This window comes from Toxotes jaculatrix, chromosome 22 (assembly GCF_017976425.1).
Source record: "Toxotes jaculatrix isolate fToxJac2 chromosome 22, fToxJac2.pri, whole genome shotgun sequence".
NCBI lineage: Eukaryota > Metazoa > Chordata > Actinopteri > Toxotidae > Toxotes > Toxotes jaculatrix.
The window spans coordinates 14370150-14397861 of NC_054415.1; the positions used below are offsets into that span (position 1 = coordinate 14370150).

Here is a 27712-nt window from a genome sequence, read left to right on the forward strand (position 1 = left end):
AGCCATTAATTTTAGTATTAAGTGTTGGACATATTAAAATTTTCCTTGACGACGGTACTAGATAAAAGGTCAAGGGATCACCAGAGCTGTCACAGTTCATCCTGAGGGGATGTGAATTTCATGTCAGTCCACCCAGTAGCTGTCAAGCCATTTCACTCAAAACCACAAATGTCAAAGTCATGGTGGTGCTAGAGGTCATGAGGAGTCTTCTTCTGGACACCATGGATATCTGTATCAAACATAATTGCAGGCCGTCCGATAGCTCCAGGGATATTACATATTCAGGCCACAGCAGTGGCGTGACTGACGGACATTGCCATCTCTAGAGCCAAGTCACTAGCATGGCGAATAAAAATGGGCACAGCTCTGGGTCTGAAATCAGGAAATCCTTGTAAATGTAAATCAAGCAAAAACTTTGTCCCCTGCAGTGAGAATCAGTGCATGTGTTGTTTTACTGTTCCTCAGGGCAGCTATAGATCCTCACTCACCCCTGTACTGGCCTGTTAAGCATCACAGCACTCCCTACACCTGACACCAGCTCACCTGATACACATGAGACACAAAGTACTGGAGCAGGTAGACGTGGTGCACAGGTAACTCCATCCAGCCTGTCGAGCCAAGGAGCTGATATCTACTCAATGCTCACGGCTGCACGCTTAACTGATGGCATCTGAAAGCCCCTGTAACAAGAATGCTTTTTAGAGAAGGGTGGGTAAAACTTGAACCTGATTTGTAGTTAGAGGAATATAAGCAGTTTGAACCAGAAATGTAAAACATAGAATTTCCAGGAGTGCAGAAGGCAGAAACTGTGCTCACAGGAAGGCAAAAGGCAGGAAGGGATGACAAACTGAAAGTGGACTGAACGTTTACAGTAGGTGAAAGCCATTCTTGACATTTGGATAGTGAATGTGGCGAGGTGAGGATTTTCCAGAATCTGTATTCATTAGCAGTTTCACTGGAAATGACTTGAAAAATGACCCAGATGGTGACTATACTTAGCAAATGTTTCTCAAGTGTCTCTCAAATGCCTTTGGACCTGCAGAAATGGACTTTTCCACTGCAAAACAGGTTAATTAGGTCTGGGATCTGAATTATACATACAGAACATCCTAATTAGCCGTGTTAATAAAAGCACATTTGAGTCAGACGGGTAGAGCCGCAGATTTATCAGTTTCAGATTCATCGGTTAGCTCAGGGGACAGTTTTGCAGGGGATTACGCTGTTTACCTCCCCGAGCTGTCTTGGATGAAACGTCTCAGTGGGCAGTTGGTAACAGGGTTTGACATGATGCCAGCGCAATTCATTTGGAGGGGCTAAAACGAAAGAGCAAAAAGGGCAGGTCAGCTGAACGGAAGACGAAGATGCCATTGGACTGTGGAAGGATCAGCAGCAGACAATGTGCCTCACAGACTGGGTTTCAAAGATAAGGCCCCCAATGCCAGAGTCTGCAGAGATACAAACCACTGGCGTCCTTGCAGAGTCCTTTTCCAAGTCACACTATCTTGTCACTTGGTATGAGAGCTATCCTGATTTCTTTAATTACAAGGTTTAGACACAGTGTGTGAAAAAAAATGGTTTTCAAAAAAGGATCTTAAAAAATATCATGTAACATATCAGCTTTTTGTCTGGTCTCTGAGCCGCATTTATCCCTGAAACTACTACTAGGTTTGCACCATGGAGATAACATTTGCAGGAAGCCGTGTCCTGAGTGTGTTATAGTTACCTGCCAACAAAGCAATTTACAGTCAGCGTCACCTGCCTGGTCACACACGGTGCGTTTGGTTTCACAAAAATCTGACTATTATTCAGGAGAAACACGTTTCAGTGTAGCATTCAGTGACCTGTTACCACCACACTGGAGAATTTTTCCTCTAACGCTTTCTGTGAATCTGAATGCAGACTCTCTAGCTTTAAAATGCTTATAGTAAACATTACAATATGAAGATGTTTTGATTGCATTGATGTTTGATCGACCAGGTTGGTCAGATAAGCAGCCTGTTGTTGGAAGTAATTGGCTTTCTTGTTTTCATCTGGGGAATATGGTCATCTGAGCACTCGTGTGATAAACTGCTTCCTTCTGTCCTCAATAGACTTTGTGTTTTGTGATTGTATACTCTTGTTTGTGCGTGTGTTTGTAGTCTGCTGACTTTTGTCTGCATAGCACTCACAGTTTATAGGCTGTAGGGAATATTTAGTGGTTGTTAAGAGGAGGAAAGTGAATGTGCATACAGTTATCTTAAAGGGACATTTCACTGCTGTTAATGTGGATATCATTAAATACTGGTGGTCTGTGTAGGCCTTTAACTGCCAGCCTTTTAAGAGTCAAACACACTGATGGAGAAGCCTGTGTTCCTTTGAACAGTTATTAGATACAGTGCCTACATGTCCTAGTATGCATTGCACACTCAATCACCTTCTCACTCCCAGTGGCTCTGCTGTTATTATCTCAGCTCGAAGCACTGATGCTGCTGGTTGTACAGTCCATTCAGCAGCTGCACTGTCTGCTACGTGGCTGTGTTAGCCTCTGCTTGTTGCATGTACTCATGTTTGGTCTTTGGCTCATACTGTACAAATCTATTTAGACTCTGATAAGTGCTGTGGTTATGTCATGTAGTTAAGAAATGTGAACATTTGGGATTTGTTTTTGTCTAAAATGTGTTTTTTAGTTTCCATCTAAATTCAGCTGGAGAAATACTTAGAAGATATTAACAAGTATCCTAGACGTCATAGACGTGTCATCCCTCCGACTAATCCGTGGAAGTGAGGGTGGAAAGCGGTGAAGTGTCCTTTTGAATCTGTAATAGTGAATTAAAAGTGTAGTGAGAGATTTAGCTGAAGAGAAAGAGGAGATGTGGAACATAAGGGCTATTTTCAAGCAAAGATGCAGCTCTCCTACCCATCCGGAGGAGAGGGAGTAGGAGGGGCTCAGCTTATTCGTTATTAAGTACTTACAGGCTGCTGCTTTCATACACACTCACAGAGCAGAGAGAGAGAGAGAGATACTGTGTGTGAGTGAGGAAGGGAGCAGTTGGCTGAAGGAAGCATAGAGGCGAGCAGCATACTGCACTGATTCAGTGCCTGGTATCTGAGCTACTCTGTGTGTGTGTCTTCACTCGTACACTAGCTGCGTTGGGACAGATCGGACTGTTTCCCAGCCCCTTCTCGACCTTCTACCCTTGAGTTTGCGTACCACTCCCCTCCACCACCCGGCCTCCCTACCGCCCGGCGAGGGAGCTCCCGCCGGCCCCATGATGAAGGAGGAGGGCCTGCTGAGTCGTCGCCGTTTCTCCACGTGCGGCGGGACAGCATCGCTTCGACCTCCACATCCGGACGGACGCAAACTCATCCGCAATGCCTCCTTCGGAGGCTATAACGAGCTGTCACCCATCTCGCTGCCAGGTTGGTGTATGGTAGTGTGGAGACTGAGACAGAGCCCCACACTGGGACGTGTTGCTGGCCCATTAGTATACCCTGTAGTTTTACCTTGTGATTGACAAGTATCTCTGTAGTAGTGGCTTTAAAAAAATGACCTCTCCTTTCAAGTGTTTGGAGCGGTGGGGCACAACTGTGGCGCATAGTTTGTTTTCTTCACTATTAACTGTCAGTGGCTTGCATTAGATTTTTATTTCAAAATGAAAATGAGCAGAGTTCTTGTGATCGGTGTAAGCTTGTCTGGACTCATCTGATTTGGGGCTGCTCAGTCTTGGATTTCAGAGAATGGAGTTTGACGTTTGCACAAAACTTTGAAACTATATAGGACGTTTTTTTCATGCTGGCATAGAACAAGTTGAGAGGAACTTAAAAATCTGTACATCAAAATGTTTTACCAGAGTCAAGAGGCAATATTTTCTTATGTCTGTATGTTCAGAATTTCATTGTAAAGGCAGAGGTATACTCATAAGGAAGTAGTTCAAATGACATATATCTGTTCCAAATGGAAAGAATCAGGTGGGAGACACAATAATTGTTTGTGTCGGGCATGCCATACACAGTACTGCTGCCTGTTTCACATTATTCCACCCACCAAAAACAAAGAAGTGAAGCAATGTGTCAACAAACACGATGAAAAAGAAGAAGACTGCAAGTGAGTAAACATGGATGTAAACAAGGCCCAATTTCAAATATTCAAATAATATTCAATAGAAGGTGTTTGGAGGTGTGTTATGTGATAGGAACTGCTAACAACACATTTGTTAGGGGATACACACAGTGTGCTTTGGTGAGACAATGATAAATGGAAATGATCAGTTGTTGAAAGTCACATTACTTAATAACCGTGAGATGTCAGTGACTCTCTCACAACAGACAACCATTTGTGGATGTCAGAGTTTGAACAGGTTGGTGCAGACTGTTTGGTGAATGAGGCAGGGCTCAGGGCTCAGCTCAGCTGGTTTTGGTGTTCGTCAGGTTCCAGTGATACCTCTGTGAGGGTGCGGTGATAATCCTCATTTTTTCAGAGGTACATCAAATCCCTCAGTACATTTAGGATTAAATCAGTTTAGTGTTCATTTGTTAAATCTCTGCCTGTGTGATCTTTCCTTTGTTTGTCCTACTAAAAAAAAAAAAAAAAAAAGGACACCAACCTGGAGGCAGACAGTTGGCAGCCGCTGGAGCTTTGATAGAGAGGATGTTCTCTCTTCCACCTTCGCAGATGACTCTTAATAATCCGGGAAAGGCTGACTGCGCACAAATGTAGTTTTTTAAGCAACACGCTGCCACACTTTAATGCTGTAGAGAGTTATGCAGCCTGGTACAACCTTAGTCCCCCTGCTGTTTGCCACTGAGCTGCTCTGTGGTGTCACCGCTTTGCTCAAGGGCATCTCAGCAGCAGTCGTTTAGGGAAGAGAGAGAGTTTGTCATCGTCCTTCTCTCCCCGGACCTTTCCGTGTCTGGGAATTTGGGCTGGTGACCTTTTGGCCACAAGCCTCCCTGTCTCCCCTCTCTGAACCAACACCTCCTACAGCTATACAAATATCTGGAGCTACGAGACGTTGGTCTGAGTCATGGTGTTTTTCTCTCAGTCTGCTCCCGGTCTCGGCTCCATTCATCCTTATTTTAGACACTCTGCTAACAGGGACCGGCTTTAAGAGAAACTGCAGGAGACAGCTGGTGCAGCTGGGTTGGCTTTACTCACTTACTGTCGTTTTTGTACCTTCTCTTACTTTCTTCGTCCAATTCCCTGTTTTTTTTACACCCATATATCCTCTGTAGCAGTCTGCACACATGATGGTGCCTACTCTTCTCTAGCTTTAACATATTCAGTATTAGTACTCTTTGAGGCTGTGTCTCATAGAAAACAGTTCATGGATGGTTGATGACTCAGTTTTTGTTGGTAAGCTGCTAATTTGTGTGGCGTCGAAAGCTCCACACTGTGGTCATACATGCCAGTCAACTAACTGTCTCTAGCCATTTCATTTCCTGTCCTGATTGGGTGAGTTTCTGTACCAGTATCTAAAATTACTTCACCACTTTGAGAAATATAGACTTGTTTGTTTTTTTTGTAAAACCCACAAGAGCCCAAATAATTAGTAGTCTATCAACAGAAAATATAATGGATTTTAAGTCACTGTTAGGTCATTGCCTGCAGTCTTTACCAAGGACAGAGGAAGAGGCCAGCATCTGACAGTGCACACAAACCCCCGCTGAACTATGAATATATAACCTGCACAAAACAGCAGCCATGGTAATACAGCCAGGCTTATGCCCTCACTCTCATCCTGAAACATCCTGTTTGAAATATCACCCCTTCCAAGAGATAATGTGCTTTTGTCTCGTCGAGCTGCCTGCGTGCAGACAGAATAAAAGTGCGACCCTTTTAAATGTGGATTGGGCCACTTCGTCTCAGTTGTTGTTTTGTTTGTGAAATACTCAGACACGCTGCATAAGAAACAGGTCTGAAGGACAGGAAGTAAGCCTTGAGATTAAAACCATCAAGGGCAAGGACGGGCACGCACGGGCTCAGCTGTGCTGGTCTAAGTGAAACTCTTTGTTTTTTTTACTGCTGTTGAAACCTGCATCCAACAAATATGCTTAATCCCAAAGCGATAAAACACTGTATTTTTCAGTATTAAAATCACCACGTAATATGTACCATTAAGTAATAGAATACACCCTTTCGTGTGGTCTGTGCACTCTCAGCTGTTTTGTTTACTGTTTCTTTCCCTGTAGCCAGGAGCCAACTGCAAGGGAAATTGATTTGGAGGTTGAAAATGGGGTCTTTGTGAAGCTAATAAGAGAGTGGAAAAAGCCATATACTCCTCTGGTCGATAATTAGGTGGAATCACGGCTCATCCTGAGGTCAGCATGACTTGGCATACTTAATGCTGGAACATTCAGTTGAGTCTCTGACCATGAAGACAAGATGAGTTTTTGATTACCGAGAGGAAGTGGTGCACTTCTATAGCAGAGACCAGAGGTGAGCTGTAGGTTGGATTTAAAAGAACTTAAATGGATATTGAAGTATCTTACATCTGGTGGAGCTGTACTTACTTCCCCTGTGACCTTTGCTGCTGTTGTTTAAATGGTAAAGTGCTGAATGATGAAAACAGAATAGAATTAAATATAGTCTCTGTAAAAAATCCTCCTTGTCATTGCGTGTAGCTTTACAGAAAGCTGAATACTGAATTCATTCTCCAGTAATGACGGAAGACTGTTTTGAGGTGTTAACTTGAATTTGCAAGTTAACTGAGCTGAGAAATTCCCACATTCCCACAACAAGTATCTGCACTGTGATTAGGCTTGGCAGATTCCTACTCATCCTGTGTTACATAAAATAGTTTGGTATAGGCTCCTAATTTTAAAATCAAAGTAAAGATCAGTTCATGTGAAATCTTGGCAATGGAGCAGCCATCTTTCAGTTGTCATGAATTTGGAGCCTGAGTAGTAGAGATGCTGTTCCTGTGACTGGTTTTCCACAGTAGCAAACACTCAGGCAGTTTGCTCCCTAAAACTGATGTATTCTGCAGAGCAACTGGGCCGACAGCTTTTCCCTCCATTTGTTGTTCTCAGGTCACCTGTTGCTATGGCAACCTTCGCATTTCCAGCAAAACACAGCCGCGTTTATTAAAAGCCGTTGCCGTTATTCGCATAGTTTAAAGAAAAATAGAAGATGATGATATTCTACATCGATGCATTATTTAGCTCTTTCAATCAACGTGGTTTAATCTGTGGTGCCGTAACAATCTAAGGTGCCAGCAGCAGCTCTGCAGGGACTGCCCTGGAGCACATACAGAACAGATAATGAACTGCTTTTGCCGTGTTAGTGGCTGGAAAATAAAATCCTTTTGGTCGGAGACGCAGCTCCAGTGTTGCATTAATAATGATTCGAACGAGATGAGGTGATTTCCGGGTTGCTGAGTGTCTAACCTGCAGATGATGGGAAATCATGCTTCTAGGGCAGTGTTTTCAGGTAGCACTGAATAAAAATGAAATGAAGTCATGATTATTTTAGTAGCTGTGTTTATCCCTGCAGAGAGCCACTGGCTAAAGCAGACCTATACCCCCGTGGGCTTAGCTTTGTATTCCCCCCTTTACTTTCCTCTGTACTATTGTGTCTGTTGTCTGATGCTGGGATCTACTGTTCATTCATCGTGTGAGGAGCGTTAATGTGGAAAGACATTCATTGTAGCAGCATACAGCTCTTCCTCCCTCTCTCGCTTTTTTCCCCAGTCTCTTTACTGTTCTCCCTCTTTCAGTCTTCTGTCTGTGATCTTTGATGCAGAGTGAGATCACTGCAGCTCCAGTTTTTACAGGCAAATTCCCCAGGCAGTCTGCAGTGGGGCGTGAGTCTCCTACTACTTCAGCCGTACACACAAACGCACACAGCGAAGGCGAGCTAGATTTGGCCAAGTTGCACGCTGCCTGTCTGGAAGAAAGACATTTAAGCTTAAAAAGAAATGAAAATAAAACAGATTCACAATGTAAATGACTTCTTTTTGCTTTAATCCAGTGAAATCTCTGAACAAATGTGCACTGAGCAACACTGTGTCTTGTTTTATCATTGATATGCAACTCTTTGCTTTTTTTAAATTCATAATTTTGTGGTCTCTTTTACTTTTTGTGCAAGTGTAGACTTTCCTTCTTACCATGTAGACTGCTGTGAAAGGTGTAGAATATACTAAATAGTTGTGAAAGCAGCAGGTACGTGCAAGAGACAAGGCTCAGTGATCTGACTTGTCTGAATCTGAATTGTTAGCACCTGTGGACAGAAAGCAATGTCCCTCATCTCCTCTCTACCAGGTATCAAAATAAAGTAGATGGGGGGGACAGCAGCATCCTTGGTGTCTCTCTGTCTGGGGGAGTGGACTCTGACCTCTGTTAGCCCCCCTCCCCCATGGCATCTGTCAGCAGCGTCACCATTATCTGTGTGACAGGGTAATGAGAAACAAATCATCTTTGCCCGCTGATCTTTGCACCTCTAAGTCATTCCTTGAAGCCTTCCTTTTAAAATTAAATACTTTCAATCAAAGCTGCAACGGAGGGTTATTTTTATTCACCAATTACAGAAAACTACATCACCAAATGTCAAATGTCAAAACCAAAATGATTAAATGTACTCTAATAAAAAAGACAGGAAGAGGTTTTGAGACACTGCTTTGATAAATTCTCTATAAATGTATATTCATATAAAACAGCTATCATCACACACACATTCAGAAGCTAACAGTATTCAGAGCCATACTGTCAGCTCAGAAAATGGTGTGATGTGCATGCTCACATATGTCTGTGGAATAAACACCACTAAAGCCTCTGTACCTTAAATCCGCAGGTGGTTTCACACACTGATTTGCTTCCCTGCTCTGCCATTGTCCTTGGTATAAGAAATGCCTATCATTTTTTTTCTTTAGCCCTCAGTACTAAGCCCATTTCTAAACCAAGCCATTGTCCTTAACATTTTTGCATAATCCCAAAAAAAAAACCTGACAGAAAGGTTCATATGGGCTAATTAGGATTAAGATTGCACATGAAAGATGGCTCATAAGCAGGTGGATTATTTTAGAAGCTAATGTTTTATTGTAATGAGAGTATCCTTCAAAAAATAGGGCACCTGAAATAACTGATTGCCCATGATTTTAAAAAAATAATAATAATAAATCCAAATCTAGGGATAGAAGTGAGCACACTACTTCCTCCCTTCTATCACACACATTGACAAACAAACTTGAGGTGCTTTTATTTTTACTGTTCTTTCCATTTTTCTGTCTGGGTGCAAAGCTTTCACCAGCTTTATCGTTTCTTCCTCTCTTTCATTACATCACATTGCTGTAATTATTGAACAAGCTGCCTCGAGCCGTAGGTCCAAGGCCTGTGGCTTGAACAAGGGGCATCTTAAAGTGTTTCCACTTAAAATGGGACGCTCAGTGGACTCCATTCATTTAGTCAGACTGCCTGATTGCCAATCAGATGGCTATCAAACATTAGTTCAGTGATCATTCTTTTGCTTGGACTGTCGATTCTGTGCAGAGTTTAATGTTTATTGTCTCACTTGAATTGACTAAACATTAGCATGCTTCTCAGAATCATCCAACACGTTATCATCTTGGGACAAAGGCTGCTGAAGGACTCTTGTGATGACGCATTAGTACACACTGTTTGGTGTATGTAGCTTTTGTTGTCTTAAAAACGAGCTTAAGAACAACACAGCAGCAGAAGCACAAGTCATTTCAAGACATTCTGACTTCAGTACATTTATTCCTACATTTAATAATTCTATTATTATCATCATCTGATCTTCTCTATATTTGTGGAGAGTAAGGGAAGGGGACGATGAGTTATGTAACCTCTTGTGGCTTGCTATGGTGGTTGAATTGCCCTTGAGTTGTTTTCCAGCTGAAGTTGGCATGGAGATGAGTCTGTCAAGTGGGCACAGATGGTCTGGTGGGACATGTAATATACCTCTGGAGCTAGATTTGCATTGAATCTCAGGCAGCACCCATAAAGCAGGAAAGACAGTTGCACTCCCTAAATCTTGATGTATATCACTGCGGTTCCTTGATTGGAGTTTAACTCATTTAAACTAACACAGTGAATGTCGGATGCAATCAGCTAAATGAAAAGACTCCTGTTTCGAATTTGCTGTCAAATCCATGCAAATAGATCTGGCATAGAAAACAAGAAGGCTCTCTCAGTTTTCATGCTCGGTTTAATACTTTCATGGCATCATTCAGGTTTTCTCCAACGAAACGTGCAGGCGTGCAACTGACTCTTGCGCCTGTGGCACTTTGACCTTCTCTAGGTTTATTTTGGTTTGGAGTCTGCCGTCTTTCACAATCATTATTATTTTCTCTGTGTCCGTAAAATACATCACCAGCAAGCGTGCTTGTTTGTAGACTGTTGTTGAAGAGCACTGCTGGAAAAATCAGGGCTTGGGTTTTCTCTATAAGCCGTCTTTTAAAATTTCAGGAGCCGAGGTGTGTTGTATGCAGTAAGAATACATGAAAAGACATGCTTATTTTTGCTGTAACCACAGACACACAGCATCTTTATTTTAAAAAATGGCTGGTCAAATGAGATGTGACTCTTTTCCAAATGATAAATATCTCATTTAGTAATTTAGCAGCAGTCCCCTTCACTCTGGTGGCTGGGTATCGATGGCCTGTGGATAGGAGACGGAAACTATAAAATATTTACAGGCTCTCTGTCACCTTGAGACCACCGGTGTCACCATCTGCTAGGATCTCAGCGGGGAGTCTGTTGCTGGGGTTATGGTAATTGGTAGAAACTGACTCACTAATGAAGATTGGAAATGCTAAGGTGGAGCTCAAATCCGTGTTGTTCTCTCCCAAGCCACATTTATTTTGTTTCAAGTCCTTGCTTTCCACATTCAGACTGTCCAAAACAAACTGTGGATGAGCTCACTTCAGATTAAGGACTTGTAGCAGGCGCCAGCTTGTGGCGCGCTTTCAGTTGCTTTGAAGGACAGCGTGCTCCCGTGACTGACATTATGTAACGGGATTCCAGTTGGCTACTCAGACGTTTGGGCTTGAAAGCTCCGTGGTTATTTTCAGACACGTTTGATTTCCAGTGGGCCCCCTTACTGCTGATCTAGCCTATGAAGAATCACAAAAGCAGAAATGACAATACCTGGAAAAAAAATCAGGTTTAAGTTGTATGATTTTAAAAAAAATTTAAAAAGAATAGTAAAGGATGGCGTTCATATGTTCCCCATCAGCAGCCCAAAATTTAAAAAAATATTCAATTTACAATGAAATAAAGCATGTTTGCTTGATGAATTACTTTTAATCAGTAATCAAAATTGCTCATTATTAATTTTCATATTGTTTGACTAATAAATGAATCACATTTTTTTTTAGTTCTAGAGCAAACTGTCAGATATATACAGCTAATACTAGATATTTGCTTTTGCTTTGCTGGCTTTTGTTGGTGGACCCTGGTATGAGAAACATTCGGACATGTGTGCAGTGTATTTAGTGTTTAGTGTGAACACCAAAGTGACTGTGGTCCCTGAATCCAGTCTGGACGCCACATAAAACCTGATAAAACCAGATAAAACATGATTCCATCAGTGGAACTGTATTGGTTTCCTGTTGTACAGTGACGCGTTGGTGGACTGAGCACTTCCTTATGCTGCTGTGTTTCTTTGTTACAGGTTTCGAGAGAGGGAAGGAGGACCTCTTGCCTCTGCCTTTGAAAGAGGACTCACATTCCATATCTAAGAGCAAGGTAAGATGGCTCGGTGCGCTGAGCTGATGGACGGTGATGGGTGGATGGGAATGGTTTGGCACTCTGGTGTGCGTGGTTGTAATGAGACCAGAGAATGTGGGGAATTAGTGCACGTCTTCTTTCCTTTTCCCAGCCTTGCCTCAGGCGGCAGATACCCTACATTGAGATGAGTCACACATCATATACACTGTACACATCAAGCATCTATCAGCTAAAAATTCAAACTCAGTCCTCCTTTCAAGTGAGCTCAGTGTGGAGGAGGCCCGTCTCGTTTATCTGTGGAGGTCCGCATCAAATATGTTTGTCAGTGCAGACGTGGGTGTCTTAGTCTCCCTCTGAGTCACAGCAGAGAGGCTTGCATCAGACAGGAATCCTGTTAAATTGGTGTTATGATTTGGAAGAGACTGGCATGCCTCAAAAAAAGTTCTGTATCAGCGCGGCCTCCCTAAATCAAGACAAGATTTTGGTGAATCCTTATCTGTGGACTTGTGAACAATCACTTCAGGATGATGTTTGTCCAGTGATGCTGCAGCTCTGTGCTAATGTCAGCATCTAATGTAATGACCTCATTTCAGTGGACTTCAGTTGATTGTATCATTCATGGTAAGAGATTTGTTATTAACAGGGAACATTCTGTCGCTGAGATCGCATTTAGTCTTTTAGTGGACGACTGTTTTTAGATCAGCTTACTCAGAGTGCACTAGTACCAACAAGCTGATGATTGTTGCACAGACTGGACACATTTTAAAATGCAAATCCTCACATGAACGCTTTGGTTATAATCATCAGCTCCACATGACAGATGAACAAATGATATATATATGTAATATTTGAAGATCCAAAGGGAAAATAGATGTATTCATGTCTTCAGAGTTGCATCAGTTATCTATTAAACTCTTCTTTTTCTTTCCAACACTCACTTCTTTTTTTGTCCCCCTGTGTATTGTACAGTCTGAAACAAAGCTGTACAATGGCTCAGACAAGGATGTGTCGGCGTCTGGAGGAAAGCTCACCAAGAAGGAGTCCCTCAAGGTAAGTGAGCTTAGATCAGCTTAAGTCTTGTGTATCCTGACTCTAATTCTCAAGGCAGGCAAAATGAGTCTTAAAAATACCCTTATACAGAGACTGTTACGTGGAGTCTAATCACTCATGCTTGTCGCTGACTGTCATTTCACACTGTGTTAACTCTGTACGTCATCATGCATCACATGCTGTATGTTAGACAGGCTGAACTGTATTGTGCACCATTGATGGGTGAATAATACATGAAACAAAATGCAGCAGATGCTTCACGCTGCTGTCAGAAGGTACCAGGTGTTATTTTAATAAAGACAATGAGGAGTGTGATTCCGGTCTCGTTTGTTGCCAAATGTAATTCAGCGAGAGAAGCAAGTGTTGAATGTTATTATTCACAGTTGTGTAGATTAATCTGAGCGTTTGTCCATCTCTTTGTTTTCCCTGTAGGTTCAGAAGAAAAACTACAGGGAAGAAAAAAAGAGGGCAACCAAGGAGCTGCTCAGCACCATCACTGATCCCTCTGTCATCGTCATGGCCGACTGGCTAAAGGTGGGAACAGCCGTTAGGGCATTCCCTGCGTTTGGCTCCTCTGTATTCAAGATAATTCAGTTTCGCACATGTGGCTTGTCTGGCGTTCACGTGTTCGCGTTTCTGCTCTAGATCCGTGGCACTCTGAAGAGCTGGACCAAGCTGTGGTGTGTGTTGAAACCGGGCGTCCTGCTCATCTATAAAACCCACAAAAATGGCCAGTGGGTGGGAACGGTGCTGCTCAATGCCTGCGAGCTGATCGAGAGGCCCTCGAAGAAGGACGGCTTCTGCTTCAAGCTCTTCCACCCGCTGGAACAGTCTATCTGGGCCGTCAAGGTCAGAATGTACCTCAAGATACAGGATTTACACCGATCAGTGATATTTTAGGAATTTCAGCAATGAGTTGGTGTATTCCAGGTTTGGAAAATTGGGAAATGAGAGAGACACTGTGTGTAAATTCCCTGTTTCCCTGTGTTTCCAGTCTTTATGCTAAGCTAAGCTAACCAGCTGCTGGATGTGGCTTTGTATTTGCTGTACAAACATCAGAGTGGTATCAGTGCCATGCATTGCTTCATTTATCGTTTAAATAGTGTTGAAAATCTTGCAGTCCCATTATTTATTAAAATAGATTGATCATTGGAAAGCAAGAGCAGAAGAATAATGCCAGTGGTTTGTTATGCAGACGAGTGCAGCCTGTTTTGTCTTCCAGTGATGAATGAAACTAAATGAACACAGACAATTGAGGGACAAGGACTTTCTATTAAAATCCCAAACCTTTGTCCCCCTGCTGTGTTAGAACAAACAGTTAAACAGCTGTGGATGCTAACTGTATAATTAAGAGCTTATCTTTGTTTCATTTAGGAGAGACAAAGAAAATTATACGTCCAGCCAGCCATTTTCATATTTGGCCTCACACGTTTTTTTCATTTGTTCCTGTGTTTGCAGCTCTGTCCACTCCAACTGTGCTTTGGTTTTCAATCACTGATCTTGCATTTGAAGTGTTTTTCCCTTTTTTGTTTTTTTGTGAATTCAAAAAGGCTTGAATCACAATTAGCCGTCTGTATTTTAGATTACAGCGTTCCTTCTCTCCCCACTGTCCTCTTCACTATCGAAATAAACACTTCACTGCTTTGGCTTCTGCCCCCTCTCATAGCTCATTAGCGTAATGACACACTCAGGAGTCTGGATTTCTTCTATTTGCACATATAAAGGATTAAAATCTGAAAAAAAAAGAGAAATACCAACAGTACGGGAGTAACAAGGAAATCACAAAGGAGATGTGAGAACCGTCTCAAAAGAAAAAGAGACAAAGATCAAGATGATTTATGCACCAATCAGGACACTGACTCAGAATAACACGCCTGAGCCTGAAACACTGAACTCTGTTTCTTATTCTCATCAGGGTCCTAAAGGAGAAGCAGTGGGCTCCATCACGCAGCCATTACCCAGCAGCCACCTCATCTTCCGTGCTGCCTCTGAGTCTGATGGTAAGAGACAGGCTGTCATTCACACTTCAGCCAATCGTCTGTGTCTTCACAGTCTCTGCTTACACTGTGTGATAGAGGTATCACGTTGGTATCAGCTTCATAAAGCAATAAACAACATGGACACCTGCAAATTTTCATTCACTCCTTTGACTTTGGTTTTTCTCCAGTTTCTCCACTGACTGATACTTAACTTAAGAGAGAGAGGAAAAGAGAGAAGGTGAGGCTAAAGGAGGCTTAAAAGAGAAAAAATGAATAAATAATATAAAATAAAAGGAACAGAGAAGTGAGAGGAGTGACCTGAGCTGTGAGTGAAATGAATCTTTGATCACACTTTAGTGAAAAACTGAGATTTTCAGCCACAGCCCATCAACATCCCTGTGTCTCTGTCCATGGTGCTGAAACATCCAACCCAGTCTGTCTCTCTCTCTCTCCATTGTGCTGGAACACAGGTGCCAAATCAAAAAGGCCCATAACGGCTTCCCATCCTCTGCCTAGTGTGTAGTATCTAACACGCGAGGGGAAAAAAATTGTGGCACCTTCTGGGATGATATCTGGAGTAGTAGGACTAAAATCCTCCTCAGAAAACACCAACACGCCCACATGCATTTTAACTACGGTCTGATGTTGAATTTAAATCTCTTTCTCAGGTCGGTGCTGGATGGACGCCTTAGAGCTGGCCCTGAAGTGCTCCAGCCTGCTGAAGAGAACCATGATCCGCGAGGGGAAGGAGGACATGAGCACAGTGGCCACTGGCGGAGAACACTCCATTAATTTCTACAGCCTCCTCCGAGCCCACAACATACACGGTTTCCAGTACGTAGGAAAATGAAACCTGTACTTGCGACTCAGTTATTTCCCCCTTTTAGGTCTATTATTGTTTTTTTGTTTTGGTTAACCTCCTCACCACTCTGTCCACCTTTCCTCCTCCAGGTTCAACGACAGTGACCATTTGAAAGACCCGGACTTGTATTCAGACAAGTCAGACAGGGAGGGAGAGCAGGACCATGAGGAGTCCGACCCAGAAGGCTTGGAGAAGAGTGAGGAGAGCGACAGCGACACATCAGAGCGCCAAGACGACTCGTACATCGACCTCGATCCTAACGAACATCTACGGGAAACCCCGTACCTGGAGCAATCCCATGAGGAACTGGGAGAGGTAAGGGGATGAGGAGTTTGCAGCAATAGGACATAAGTCTCAGAGGATTTCTATCAACCATTTCTATCTTTAGCTTGAATTAAAACCTCAGCTAAACTTTTTTTCTCCAAAAGTTTCTTGTTCCTTATAATTATGAGGAATTAGCATGTGTATCTGCTGGGGCGATTAAGAAAAGTGTAACATGGACAGGCTTTGATCACTGTTTGTGCAGGCTGGTGTGCGTGGGCGGCTGCAAGGGACTGCAGTGGTATGACAACAAGTGTGAAAAATGCTAATATGCATTTCCATACTGATGAAATCTGAGTTTGACAGCTCACTAATTAAACACCTACTGAAGCCAAGGCAAAATGCTAATGGTTAGGCGCTAAATAAAGCCTCTTTTTGCACACCAGTTGCTCAGACAGCCACATCAAACTTTTAAGCATGCGGAGAATCATGCAAGAGTGTGAAGTTCTGTGTAAATGTCAAGTCATGGTCAAGTTTTATTTATATAGCCCAGTATCACAAGTCACACATTTGCCTCAAAGGGCTTTACAGTCTGGACAGCACACTGTCCTCAGACCCCTGGATTTAGAAAAAAAGAAAAACCTTGAATGAAAGTGAATTAAAAGTGAAATGAAACTGAGACCAACCCCCAGCAGGAGAATGGTGACACGTATCAAGGCCTGGAGTAATCTAAGAAAAAGCCACTAACTGAGTCTGTGTAGTAGTGAGTGGATTGTAAGATGTCTGCACAAAAATAAATAAAACGAGACTTCTCTACTCTACTGTCCTTTTCCTTTTCCAGGCTGGTGAGGCTGCCCAGACAGAGACGGTATCAGAGGAGAATAAATCTCTAATCTGGACTTTGCTGAAGCAGGTCCGGCCTGGCATGGACCTGTCCAAGGTGGTGTTGCCCACCTTCATCCTGGAGCCAAGATCCTTCTTGGACAAACTCTCCGACTACTACTACCACGCAGACTTCCTGTCAGAGTAAGTCCCCTACGGCTATAGCACTTATTGAAGGACAAACTGTCAAACTGAAGAAACATTTTCAAGGTGGTTGTTTATGAGGTGGTGCTTTACTCTTTAACATAAGTAGACAGCTATTTAATAATTTGTGTGTTTGCAATGTGCGTTTATAGATGAAGTTAAGTGAAATATTGACCTATATAATGGGACATAATGGGACTTCCTTACCTGTAGGAAGAAAAAGTACAAAAAGCTGGTCAAGATAATTCTGTAACAGCAGGTGGAATAAAGTTTGACCCTCTGAGTTCAGTGTTCTGGAGGAGCATCAGTCTAAGTTTTGATGGTTTATTTCTCAGGGCTGCAATCGAAGAGAACGCCTACAACCGGATGAAGAAGGTGGTGAAGTGGTACATCTCTGGGTTTTATAAAAAGCCAAAGGTCAGCAGGATAAACATGTGCACCTGACTTCATGCTGATGAGCTACATAGATTACACCCACTTTTTTAAATACAGTATGCTGTACAAATATTATATTTTTTTGTTATTTTATAATCCACAGGGGTTGAAGAAGCCTTACAACCCCATTATCGGAGAGACGTACCGCTGCATGTGGCTCCACCAGAAGACCAACAGCAAGACCTTCTACATCGCAGAACAGGTAACAGCAGCTCTATAAGAGAACAACAGTCTTAAAAAGAATCAGTTCAGCAAAGGCTGATTGATCTGATTGGTCAACAGCTCACTCCCACAGAGGAGTATTTTTTGTAGGATGAATTCATGGGCTACCAGCTGTCGGTGACATGATGAATCTGTTGCTGATGGTCGTTGTGGCTGATGTAAATCGCCAAAATGAGTTCCCTCAAACGTCAGCCTCATTAAAATAAAAGCTGACTCATATTCACTGTCTGTTTTCAGGTATCCCATCATCCTCCAGTGTCAGCCTTCTATGTCAGCAACAGGAAGGATGGATTCTGCCTCAGTGGCAGCATCCTGGCCAAGTCCAAGTTTTACGGTACAGACACACACTAAAATTCAATTAATGTCACCCACAGGAACGTGGGTCGTGCCTGGTGGTGTCGTGCCTGCTGACTGTAATGTTTATATTTTAAGGAAACTCCCTGTCAGCCATATTAGACGGGGAGGCTCGGCTCACTTTTCTCAACCGAGGGGAGGACTACGTCATGAACATGCCCTACGCTCACTGTAAAGGTCAGAATGTGCCCTGAACACCATGATCACGCTGCAGTAGTGCTTTGATTTTTGTAGCTCTGTTGCAACAGCATCGATCACTGCTTAAATGTTTACAGCATGAGAGACAAGGTGTAGAAAGCAGAGGTGTATCCACCTGGACCAAGACTTGAGTGTTGTTCTGCTTTGTTTAGGTCTACTTTCTGATATACCATCAATGTAATCCATAATAACAATCCAGTGGTTAAACTTTCAGTGTGTGTCTAAAGTTTTCCAGTTATCTGAGCTGACTGAAATTTCCTTGTTCACCTGGTAGGCATCCTGTACGGCACCATGACCCTGGAGCTGGGTGGCCAGATCACTATCGCATGTGAGAAAACGGGCTACAGCGCTCAGCTCGAGTTCAAGCTGAAGGTACAGCTGTGGTTTTCTAGTTAACTGGTATAAGAGTAGAAGATAACCTCCGTCCCTCAGCTATGGTAGAACAGGACATTTAGACATTTAGAGATGTCCAGTAATAAATGTCTCATCAAGAGTAACTCTTCAAATCCTCCAGGAGTATGAAAACAACAAAACAATAAAATGAAAACAGCCCTCAGGTTCTCACATGACTTTTTCACTCCTCCACTCCATCACCAACTCCACCCTATTCCACTCCTTCACCCTCCCTGAAAAACTCCACACCATCTATTCCATTATCCCATCATGAACCAGCGACAGGTACATGAGCGCAAACTGGCAAATCAACACATTTCCATTTAAAACACAAAATGGGATGTGTTTGGGTCCTTAACTAGTCTGATATAGTAATACTTTTATTTTTAATTGCAGGTAGACTATTAGAGCAGAATGATTAGTGTATGTACCCAATGGAAACATTATGCTCATCAACCAAGTTTAACTGAAAGTTGATGGCAGGTGTGAGCTTCTTTTCCTCTGTTGTTAAATGGTTTTAAAAAGCTGGATACTGCAGGTGAAGCTTTATCGCCATGACTCCTCTTCTTGTGCCGTGAGAGTGAGAACAAATGAACAATTAACATCAAACCATAGCATTTCTGTTTTAACATACCACAAACACAAAGTGCCGACAAAATGAGACACGACGAAGCACCAGATTTTTTTTTTTTCCCACAGTAAACTGTATGTTTGCGTATATCTCACCTTCCCTTCTCTGCTAAAAACCCGCCCCTGCTTTCCTTCTCCCCCGCTTCTCCTCTTCTAAACCCTACTTTGTCTTTCTCCATTTTCTTTTTTTTTTTTTGCCTTTCCTTCCCTCTCTTCCTCCTTACCTTTCCCCCTCCTTGTTCCTCTCCTTTCCCTCCTCCAGCCGTTCCTGGGCAGCAGCGACAGTGTCAATCAGGTCTCTGGAAAGATCAAGCTGGGAAAGGAGGTGTTAGCCACGCTGGAAGGACACTGGGTAAGACGCATGTTGTACTGACTGCTCGTTTGTTATTGAAGGAATGAAACTCTCCCTCCTGTGTGACAAGCCTTGTTTTGAAATATGGGAAGATAAAAACAGCAGAAAAACAAGCCGTATAATTCCAGCTCTACAGTGATGACAGGAGTTCACATCAAACAATAAAGCTGCCATTCATTGCAAACAGTGTTGCTTTTCACAGACAAGCGTGGTCTGTAGTCTGAAGTATTCAGGGGCTAACAGGTATCCAGGTGTCACAGTATTAGCAAAGAAGAAGAGGTAGAATCTGTCTTTAAGGAAGGATTTTGTCTCCACTCACAGGACAGCGAGATCTTCATCAATGACAAGAAGACAGGGACGGTGGACACTTTCTGGAACCCGACACCAGAGCTGAGACAGAGTCGACTGACCCGCTGCACTGTCCCGCCAGAGGAGCAGGGAGAGTGTGAATCAGAAAGGTATGCTTAACTATTATCTCAACAAGTATCTGCACCTGTTTTCTCACCTATGATAGCATGTACTGAATAAACTAAACTCTGTGAGCTTGTCCTCTCTCTGTCCATCAGACTGTGGCAGCACGTGACACGGGCCATCAACAGCAAGGACCAGACCGAGGCCACCAATGAGAAGTTCATTCTGGAGGAAGCTCAGAGGAAGTCGGCCCGCGAGCGGAAAGCCAAATGCGAGGAGTGGATCCCTGCCCTGTTTGAGCAGGACCCCATCACCGGAGAGTGGCATTACAGATATGCCGAGTGAGTGATCAATTCCCCCTCTGCCCTGAAGTCACATTAGAGTACAGAAATAAGATGGCTCCTCCACATCTGCTGCATCAAACAGAACAGAAGCAGGTGAAAACTGGTTCAGCGTTTACGAAGCTGCCAGCCTCAAGTCACTGCAAATTAAACTACCATAAAGAAATCACCAGTATGTAGTTTGTACTCAGTGGGTCATTTGATCAGGAGGCTTGTCAGTGCTCTCTTGTGGATGAACTATGTAACAGAGCCACTGTATTTAAATTACAACAACTATATATGTGGCATGAATGTGATCATTGGTAAATATAAGTGTCTGTACAAGATCAATAATCATATTCAGTACACAGTTTATTCAAACATAGAACTAAAATCCTACAGTAATTGTTTTTGGAGCCCTTGTTTTGATGCAGAGCTTCACAGAGACTTAAGCTAAAGGAACCAAAGACTGTGTGTTTTAAAATGGTGTCTCTCACTCCTCCTGGTTTAGGACTTTAACTGTACTCACATGTTACAGCTGCTCGTAATGTTTGGTAGTTTGGTCTAAAGCTTCCCACATTATGCTCCCTCATCTCCTATCCTGTGTTGTCCTATATGTTAGGGTGCCACCTGGTGGTGATTTAGTATAACCACAGGTCCAGCCTGCTGTCAGACTGCTCATGATCAGTTTGTTTCTCCATCTTCCTCGCTCTATTTCACAGTTTTCTTTTTCTCCTCTTGTCTAATGCTTTTAGTTAATATATTTCTTTGTATGTTTCTATGCTCCACCCTTGTATGTGTCTCCATATTTCCTCTTCTCTCTTTCTGTGACTCCTCATCTCTGTTTTTGTGTCTCTTGTCCCCCCCCGTCCCCAGCACAAGGCCATGGGATCCACTCAACGACCTGATCCAGTTTGAGAAAGACGGCTGTATCCAGACCAAGGTCCGACACCGCACCCCTATGGTACGTTCTGGCAGTCTTATTAGTCTGAGTAACCAGGGGCCGCGGAGGGACAATTGCAAGTGCCAGGTAGGTTGTCCCGATCGAAAAAGCATCTCGCCGCCTCAGCCACCTTCCACGCAGCACCGTCTTCATTGTCGCTTCTTCTCTTTGTTTCGTCATCGCTGTGCTGCCAGCCGCCGTTGTCGCCTCTGCTCCTTTTGTGTCTCTCTACCTCTGTTTTTTTTTTTTCCTTTTCCTGCTCTGACACCTGCTGTTCTCTCTGTATGGGAGGGAAGGGCATGTCACACGTACCCTTTCTTTCTTTGAAGAAGAAAAGAATAATTCAACATGAAGGAGCACACGTGCCACATCAGCACTATATGAAGACTTATTGTTTGCCTATTAGCTCCAGATGTAACTGTCAAGTTAGTCCAACATCAGACAGCAGACAGACACAGTTAGCAACTATCTGGTGAACAAAGGGAAGCAGTTAGCAGCTGAAAGTCCAGATATTTCTCTGAGGAGTTGGTTGAAATTAAAACTATAACAAACCCATCAGCGAGTTAAAGACGGTTATTACCCAGACAAAGTCCACCAGAGAGAACAGCTTCATCATCTTCATCCGTCACATCAACAGACCGCTGCCGTCAGTGCCTGGTTGCTTGAAGGAGGCTGCCATGCCGTCCTCACCTCTCACCTGTCCTCATCTTCATTTTGTTTGTCTCTCTGTTGTGTTCACTAATGGACTCCTTGTGTGTGTGTGTGTACGTGTGTGTGTGTGTTCAGAGAAACCACCTGCCAAGTGCCCAAGCCAGTGAAGTTTCTCTCAGTTGTGTGGATAGTTATCTGTCACCACCTGTACTTTCAGGTTTTGGTTTAGATTTGTCAAACTTTGTCTCTACTGGGCACCAGCAGAGACACTGTCTGTAAGTTCAGTCAGTCCAAAATCAAACAGTGTGTCCATATCAGACAGGCCTCTGATTGGCTGCTACACACAGCAGTAACATCCAGATAAAGTTTCTCTCTGGGAAAATAAAATACACCATTGTTTCTTAGTTTTCATGTTGAACTGAAATCTGTACATATTGATATGGATATATTTAAACGTGTCGATCTTCTCACGTTTCTCTGTCTGACAAAGAGCTCAGCGCCACCACATTTCATCACATTTAAAACAAAAAGCACCAGGAGTTAGAGCTGTAACCCAGTCCGAGTTTAATCCGTCTGAACGAAATCATTTTAATGTACCAGCTCTTGGCAGGTCGGGTTCAGTTTGGATGCTGGTTGTGTATCAGTGGTGAGTGTTTTAAGTTGGAGGGGACTTGCTGATGTACCAGCATGCCTTGCACAGCTGTTATTACTGCTCTGACTAGCCTGTCTGTGTGGGAGTGTGTGCGCAGGAGGAGAACTCTTGCATCACAGCACTATTTTGGTGTATTGATGTATATTTAAACAATTGTGCGTGTTTTTGTTGTTGTGCGGATTCTCACATACAGTCTGACTGTGTGTACTTTTATTTGGTTGTAGCTGGTGTGTGTGGCCTGGTTTTCTGACCTGTTTATCTTTGCATGTTTGTATGTGTGTGTGTGTGTGTGTGTGTGTGTGTGTGTGTGTGTGTGTGTGTGTGTGTAGGTAACGGTGCCAAAGAGGAAACACAAGAGTGACAAGCCCAAAAGCCCAGAGAGTGGCTGCTCCTCACCTGAACCCGACCGCCAAGACTCGTCTGGCAGCGAACGTGAGTCACTGACACTCCAAAACAAAAAGAGGAAAACATGAATACAAATGTACTGTACAAGATTAAACTCAGTTTGAACTTAGCTGTCTAAATCTGTTCAACACCTAGGTGAGTGTTTAGACCAGGAGTTAGTAAACAGCACACTCTGCTGGTCTTAGTTATTTCTCCTGTGTTTCTTGTGGAGGTGAAGGTGGAGGAACTTGTTTGTACTTCATATTTAATTTTAAGTCTCTATAAACAACAATAGAATCTAAAATTGTAACAAACTCTGAGGTGATAAGGTTTTTTTTTTGTCATGAAATAAAAGAGAAATGCATTAACATGTCAGCTTTACTCCCCGGGTGTCTGCAGGTCGTGAACAGTCTTAACAAGCACTGAATTCTCAGGTAGCAGCATCAGTTACAGTCCAGGGCTGTCAGGAGATGTTATACCTGTATGAACTGCAGCGTGGCTGTGCTCACAGCCCACAGGTGGCATTTAAATCCTGTTTTGTGTCACTATCAAACACTGCCACAGTAGCAAGAAAACTCATCGACTCATCATGTCCAAGTTAACCTAAATCAGTTATGTTACTAGAAATGATTGTCTCACATTTAACTGTGTGAACACTGCAGAAATTCTCGTCAACACACTTTGTTGCAGGACACAAAAGCAAGCATAACAGTCGGCTGAGGAAGAAAGGAGCCGACCTCAGTGAACTTCAAAGTGCCATTGAATCCATAAAGCAGACGCAGGAGGACATTAACAGGTGAGGAGTGCAGGAGCCACAGTGCACCGCGAGCATGACACGATGCCTGGCTTTTGAGCAGCTGCACCTAATGCCTGTGTGTGTGTGTGTGTGTGTGTATTCGTAGGAGCATCAGTGTGCTGCGGAGTCGTGCGGTGGGCCGGGTGGAGGGCGGCTCCTTCCTCCAGCAGCGCGACTACATCATCATCGTTTTCCTCATCCTCCTTCAGGTCCTGATCAACTACGTTTTCAAGTAGCAGCCATACCCCACAGGGAGAGTGGTGCCCTTACACACACACACACGCACACACACACACACACACACTCTCTGAGCCTTAGGCGTCACAATGGGGTACTAAGAGAACCTTTACCTTTCACAATAAGTGACTACAGCAGTCTCCTCCGACTCTCTTCTTCTCTGTCTTTATTAAATCCAACTGCACACGTCCAGGAAAGTGGAGACTTCAACACAAAAACAGACTTTTTAAAACTCGTATTTATTTTTAAGCAGTCCATTCCAAAACTCTGAACAGATCCACAGATTTCAAAGGGGAGAGGAGCAGCGATAAGGAGAGGCTGTTGGTGAGATTTTTGGCGTGATGAAGTCTCGACTGCCACTCTGGAGCTTATTGATTTGCCTTGATGTAAGAGGCAAAGACAGCAGCCATTTTTTTTTTTTTAGCTGGTCTTTGTTTTTTTTGTTTTTGTTTTTTTTCCCGATGGAGTGAAACGGCTCTGTTGATTCACATTTCACCTCAAACGACAGGGAACCTTTTAACATGGAGGCGAGTAACCATGACTCAGATGGTAACAAAGATTAAAAAACAAAACAAAACAAAAAAACAACTTTAATTTTAATGTTTTTTTTAAATGATTTACTTCTTTGCTTGGTGTGTCCTTTGTGAATAGGGGGTGTGGTTGGAACAAAAAAAAAGCAATGATAAGGGAGAAAGAAACAAAGTGGTCCAAATCTATGTGACTTTTATTTTTTTATTCTCACACACTTTCATATCGGCTGGGTTTTTAAACACGTGGGAACAGACGAGGAAAACAAATAACACAAGTGATATTGTCAAAAGGAACAGAAGCTATAATTTCAGCTGTGTAGTAAAACTTCACCTTTTCATACCACGTCTAAAAAAAACAAAAAACGTCAGATGTTTGACACGTCATTGTATACTGTAGGTAGCATGTACAGACGGGAGCCTGCTTAGGACATTAGCCCCATGTACAGTATTTTGTTTAAAGGCACAAATGTACTGGAAATGTTTGTATTGTTAATTCTGTCGTCATTTTTATCAGTTCTACCAGCGCTCGAGTGCACATTTCTGCTCTGAGGAGGTCTGGAGCATCAAGAAGATGATTTTTGTACTTCAGTGACCACTGCCCTTTGTTCCGGGTAAAGGGAGAACGATATGTTAAAGTGTTCGTGGTGAGAACGCACAGATTCACCTGAGCTAAGCGATGCAGTTTTAGCTCCGATGGCATGTTAAAGGAACAGGAGACGAAATGCACTTATTTGTTTTCTTGACAGTTAGACGAGAAATTGATACCACTCTCACATCTCACACTTTATACCGCTTCAAGCTCCATCCTTAAAAGTGTAGGTATTAATGTGTTAGAGAGCTTACAAGGTGCTGATGGGTGGATTCTGTTTCCACTGAGCAGAGTCAGGCTCTTGTTTAGAGTCTTAATGCTAAGCTAAGCTAGCCATGCATTAGCTTTACCATGCAGAGGGGTATCAATCTTCTCATCTAACCTACAGCAAGAAAGTGAGTATGTGTGTTTCCCAAAATAAATTCAGACTGTCTTTAAAATGAATTATTTAAACAGAGTTGAGTTGCGTGCTGTACAGACTGACCGGCCTGTAGGATGGTCTCCAAATGTCAGAAGACTCCAGACCGAGCCATGGAAGAGAAAACACCTTAACACTCCACTGAGCTGCTAACTCTCAGCAGCATCATGGCAAAGAGCTCAGAGTCATCAGTCATCACTTCCAGTGCTTTTGCACCTCAAACGTTAACCAGGACAACTAGAGCTAGACGAGTGAGAGGAGAAGATGGACTTTTTACTACGATCACCACAGTGTACCATTCCAAATGTACGCAAGTACCAGCCAAACTCAGTGTGTTAGAGTAGGAGTCGGCCCCGTTTACTGTGTAAATATCCAACGGGACGTCTCGTTCCTCGCGAGTAGCGCGTGAACTTTCAGCACCAAGGTTTGCAATACAGACACTCTCCCGCGCTGTGTGCACAAGCCAGTCTTTTCAACCTTGTGTGTCTTTCTGTCCACTGCTCTGTAGATACTCATGGACATTGGTAAACAGAAAAACAACAACAACAGAAAAACAGATTAGGGACACATAAATAGATTCCAGTTGAAAATGAATCCAATATGTTGCTGTTCCTCAGCAGTAGTTACCTGCTACATCTGAAAAGTTAAAGTCTCAGAAGTAAATGGCTTTTAGACCTCACTGTGGACCTTTTTAACCATGCAGTCTGTCAGGATTTTCTCCAACTAGGTACCTATTAATTGAGGCCATTCAAAAAAAAAAAAGATCAGACCCACTAATGGCCCACACCCGGAGCATTGATTTTGTGTATCTGTTCGCCTGTCATGATGTTAGCCTTGTCAACGTTTACATATCCGATTGCCTCCGCCGTCAGCAGACTGTTAAGTGATGAAAACTTTGTAACGCTAACACAGGTTTAAAGAAAAACTGGTAGCATCGTCGGGAACCAGCTGTACCCCTGTAAGTTACCCGGCTGGCCCGTGTGTATCTGTTTGTGTGTATTTTTGTGTATCCACATTGCCTCAATCGCTCATCTTTAATAGAGAATCCAGATATTAGAATGTGGAGAAATAAGTTTATACCAGTGCCTTCTAGAGTCGGACTGGGGAGGGGGGTCGATAGGGGGGGGTTTAGTGGAGGTGATGGGAGGACAGCAGGGGTGTGTGTGTGTGGGGAGTGGGTGGCTGATGTGGAGCATACAGACGTAGCCAGAGTCCAGGTCTTAAGGTCAACGAATGGTGAAGGGAAGGATCTGGAATAAAAAGCATCAGGCCCACGTCCCCAGGGCTTGGACACTGTACTCGGACCAGGACTGAGGGACTCTGGCTGCAGTCACTGTAGAGCGGACGTGCCATATGAAGCCTTAGAAACGAGTCAGGCTCCTGCTCCGCAGCTTTCCGCCCCACCCGGCTCCTGCTTCCTCTCCCGAAGTGTCGCCATAGTAACGCACCTGTAGGTTTCCGGATGCTGATTCCTGCCACAGGAGAAAGAGAGAGAGAAAGGGAGGGAGGGAGGGAGAGAGACCCCTCCTCTCCATTGTTGTCCTTGTCTCTCTCTCTCGCTCTCTCACACACCAAATTCAGAGGGAAATAAACATCTCCGCTGTCTGTTATTGTCGCTGTATCTGTGAAAATAATACATTTTATTTATTACTCTTTTGTATGTGGGTGTATGTTGAATTTTTTTTTTCTGCTTTTAGCGTGAGATCTCTGTTCTCTTTCCTTATCTGATGTTTTTGAAAAATGATTTTAAAACCACAGTTTTTACAGGTTTTATTCCACTCCTCCTCCTTACTTGACATCACACACGAGCCACTGTCCTCAACTTGTGCACACTGTCGACCGACAACTGCCCCTATCTCTACCACACACATAGACACACACACACCCTTTTTCCTATCTGAGTACCTGAATATATTTACTGTATCTCCATGGCAACTATAACTTCTTAGAAGTTTATGGCCACATGTAACATGACACAGAATAAAAACAGATGACATCGTGGAGTCTCCTGTCTGGTGTAACACACATCATCATTTCTGAGTTTACTGGTATTGCATGAGGGGGTTGTACGTTTTTTTTAACACTGATCAAATGTAGACCAATACATCAACAAAGCATCGTTATGGAAATGAATAAACAGTGTGGGTCAGGTCAAAGAAACAGTAAATCCTCCTTCATGAAAGGTCACGGTGTTCGGTTTGGGTTGAAACCATTTTAAAGAGGTGTTGATTCAACTTTATGGTCTTGGAAGCTGCAGTTTGTGGTGCTGTTGAATTTTATTGCATTATACTCCTGGGTATTTCTATTATTTTGTCCACCTTATTTATATCAATGAGGGTAGGATAATATAACAGA

The 27712-nt window shown here is 43.2% G+C and overlaps 1 protein-coding gene across 5 annotated transcripts in view; it reads left to right on the plus strand.

The window, feature by feature from the left end:
- Positions 1-27356, plus strand: part of osbpl8 (oxysterol binding protein-like 8) — a 68030-nt gene extending 40674 nt beyond the window's left edge. For 4 of the 5 annotated variants that reach the window (XM_041029940.1, XM_041029942.1, XM_041029943.1 and 1 more), the window contains 20 exons: positions 11609-11682; positions 12634-12714; positions 13147-13248; positions 13360-13563; positions 14630-14714; positions 15362-15527; positions 15645-15870; positions 16658-16842; positions 17178-17259; positions 17381-17479; positions 17737-17833; positions 17932-18030; positions 18326-18423; positions 19337-19426; positions 19748-19884; positions 19993-20178; positions 21034-21187; positions 22733-22835; positions 23478-23583; positions 23690-27356. In XM_041029940.1, coding sequence (XP_040885874.1) covers positions 11609-11682; positions 12634-12714; positions 13147-13248; positions 13360-13563; positions 14630-14714; positions 15362-15527; positions 15645-15870; positions 16658-16842; positions 17178-17259; positions 17381-17479; positions 17737-17833; positions 17932-18030; positions 18326-18423; positions 19337-19426; positions 19748-19884; positions 19993-20178; positions 21034-21187; positions 22733-22835; positions 23478-23583; positions 23690-23819 — 2504 coding nt within the window. In that variant the 3' untranslated portion in view covers positions 23820-27356. The remainder of the gene's footprint in view (positions 1-11608; positions 11683-12633; positions 12715-13146; positions 13249-13359; positions 13564-14629; positions 14715-15361; positions 15528-15644; positions 15871-16657; positions 16843-17177; positions 17260-17380; positions 17480-17736; positions 17834-17931; positions 18031-18325; positions 18424-19336; positions 19427-19747; positions 19885-19992; positions 20179-21033; positions 21188-22732; positions 22836-23477; positions 23584-23689) is intronic. The other variant, XM_041029941.1, reaches the window with a different exon arrangement.
- The last annotated feature ends 356 nt before the right edge of the window (positions 27357-27712 follow it).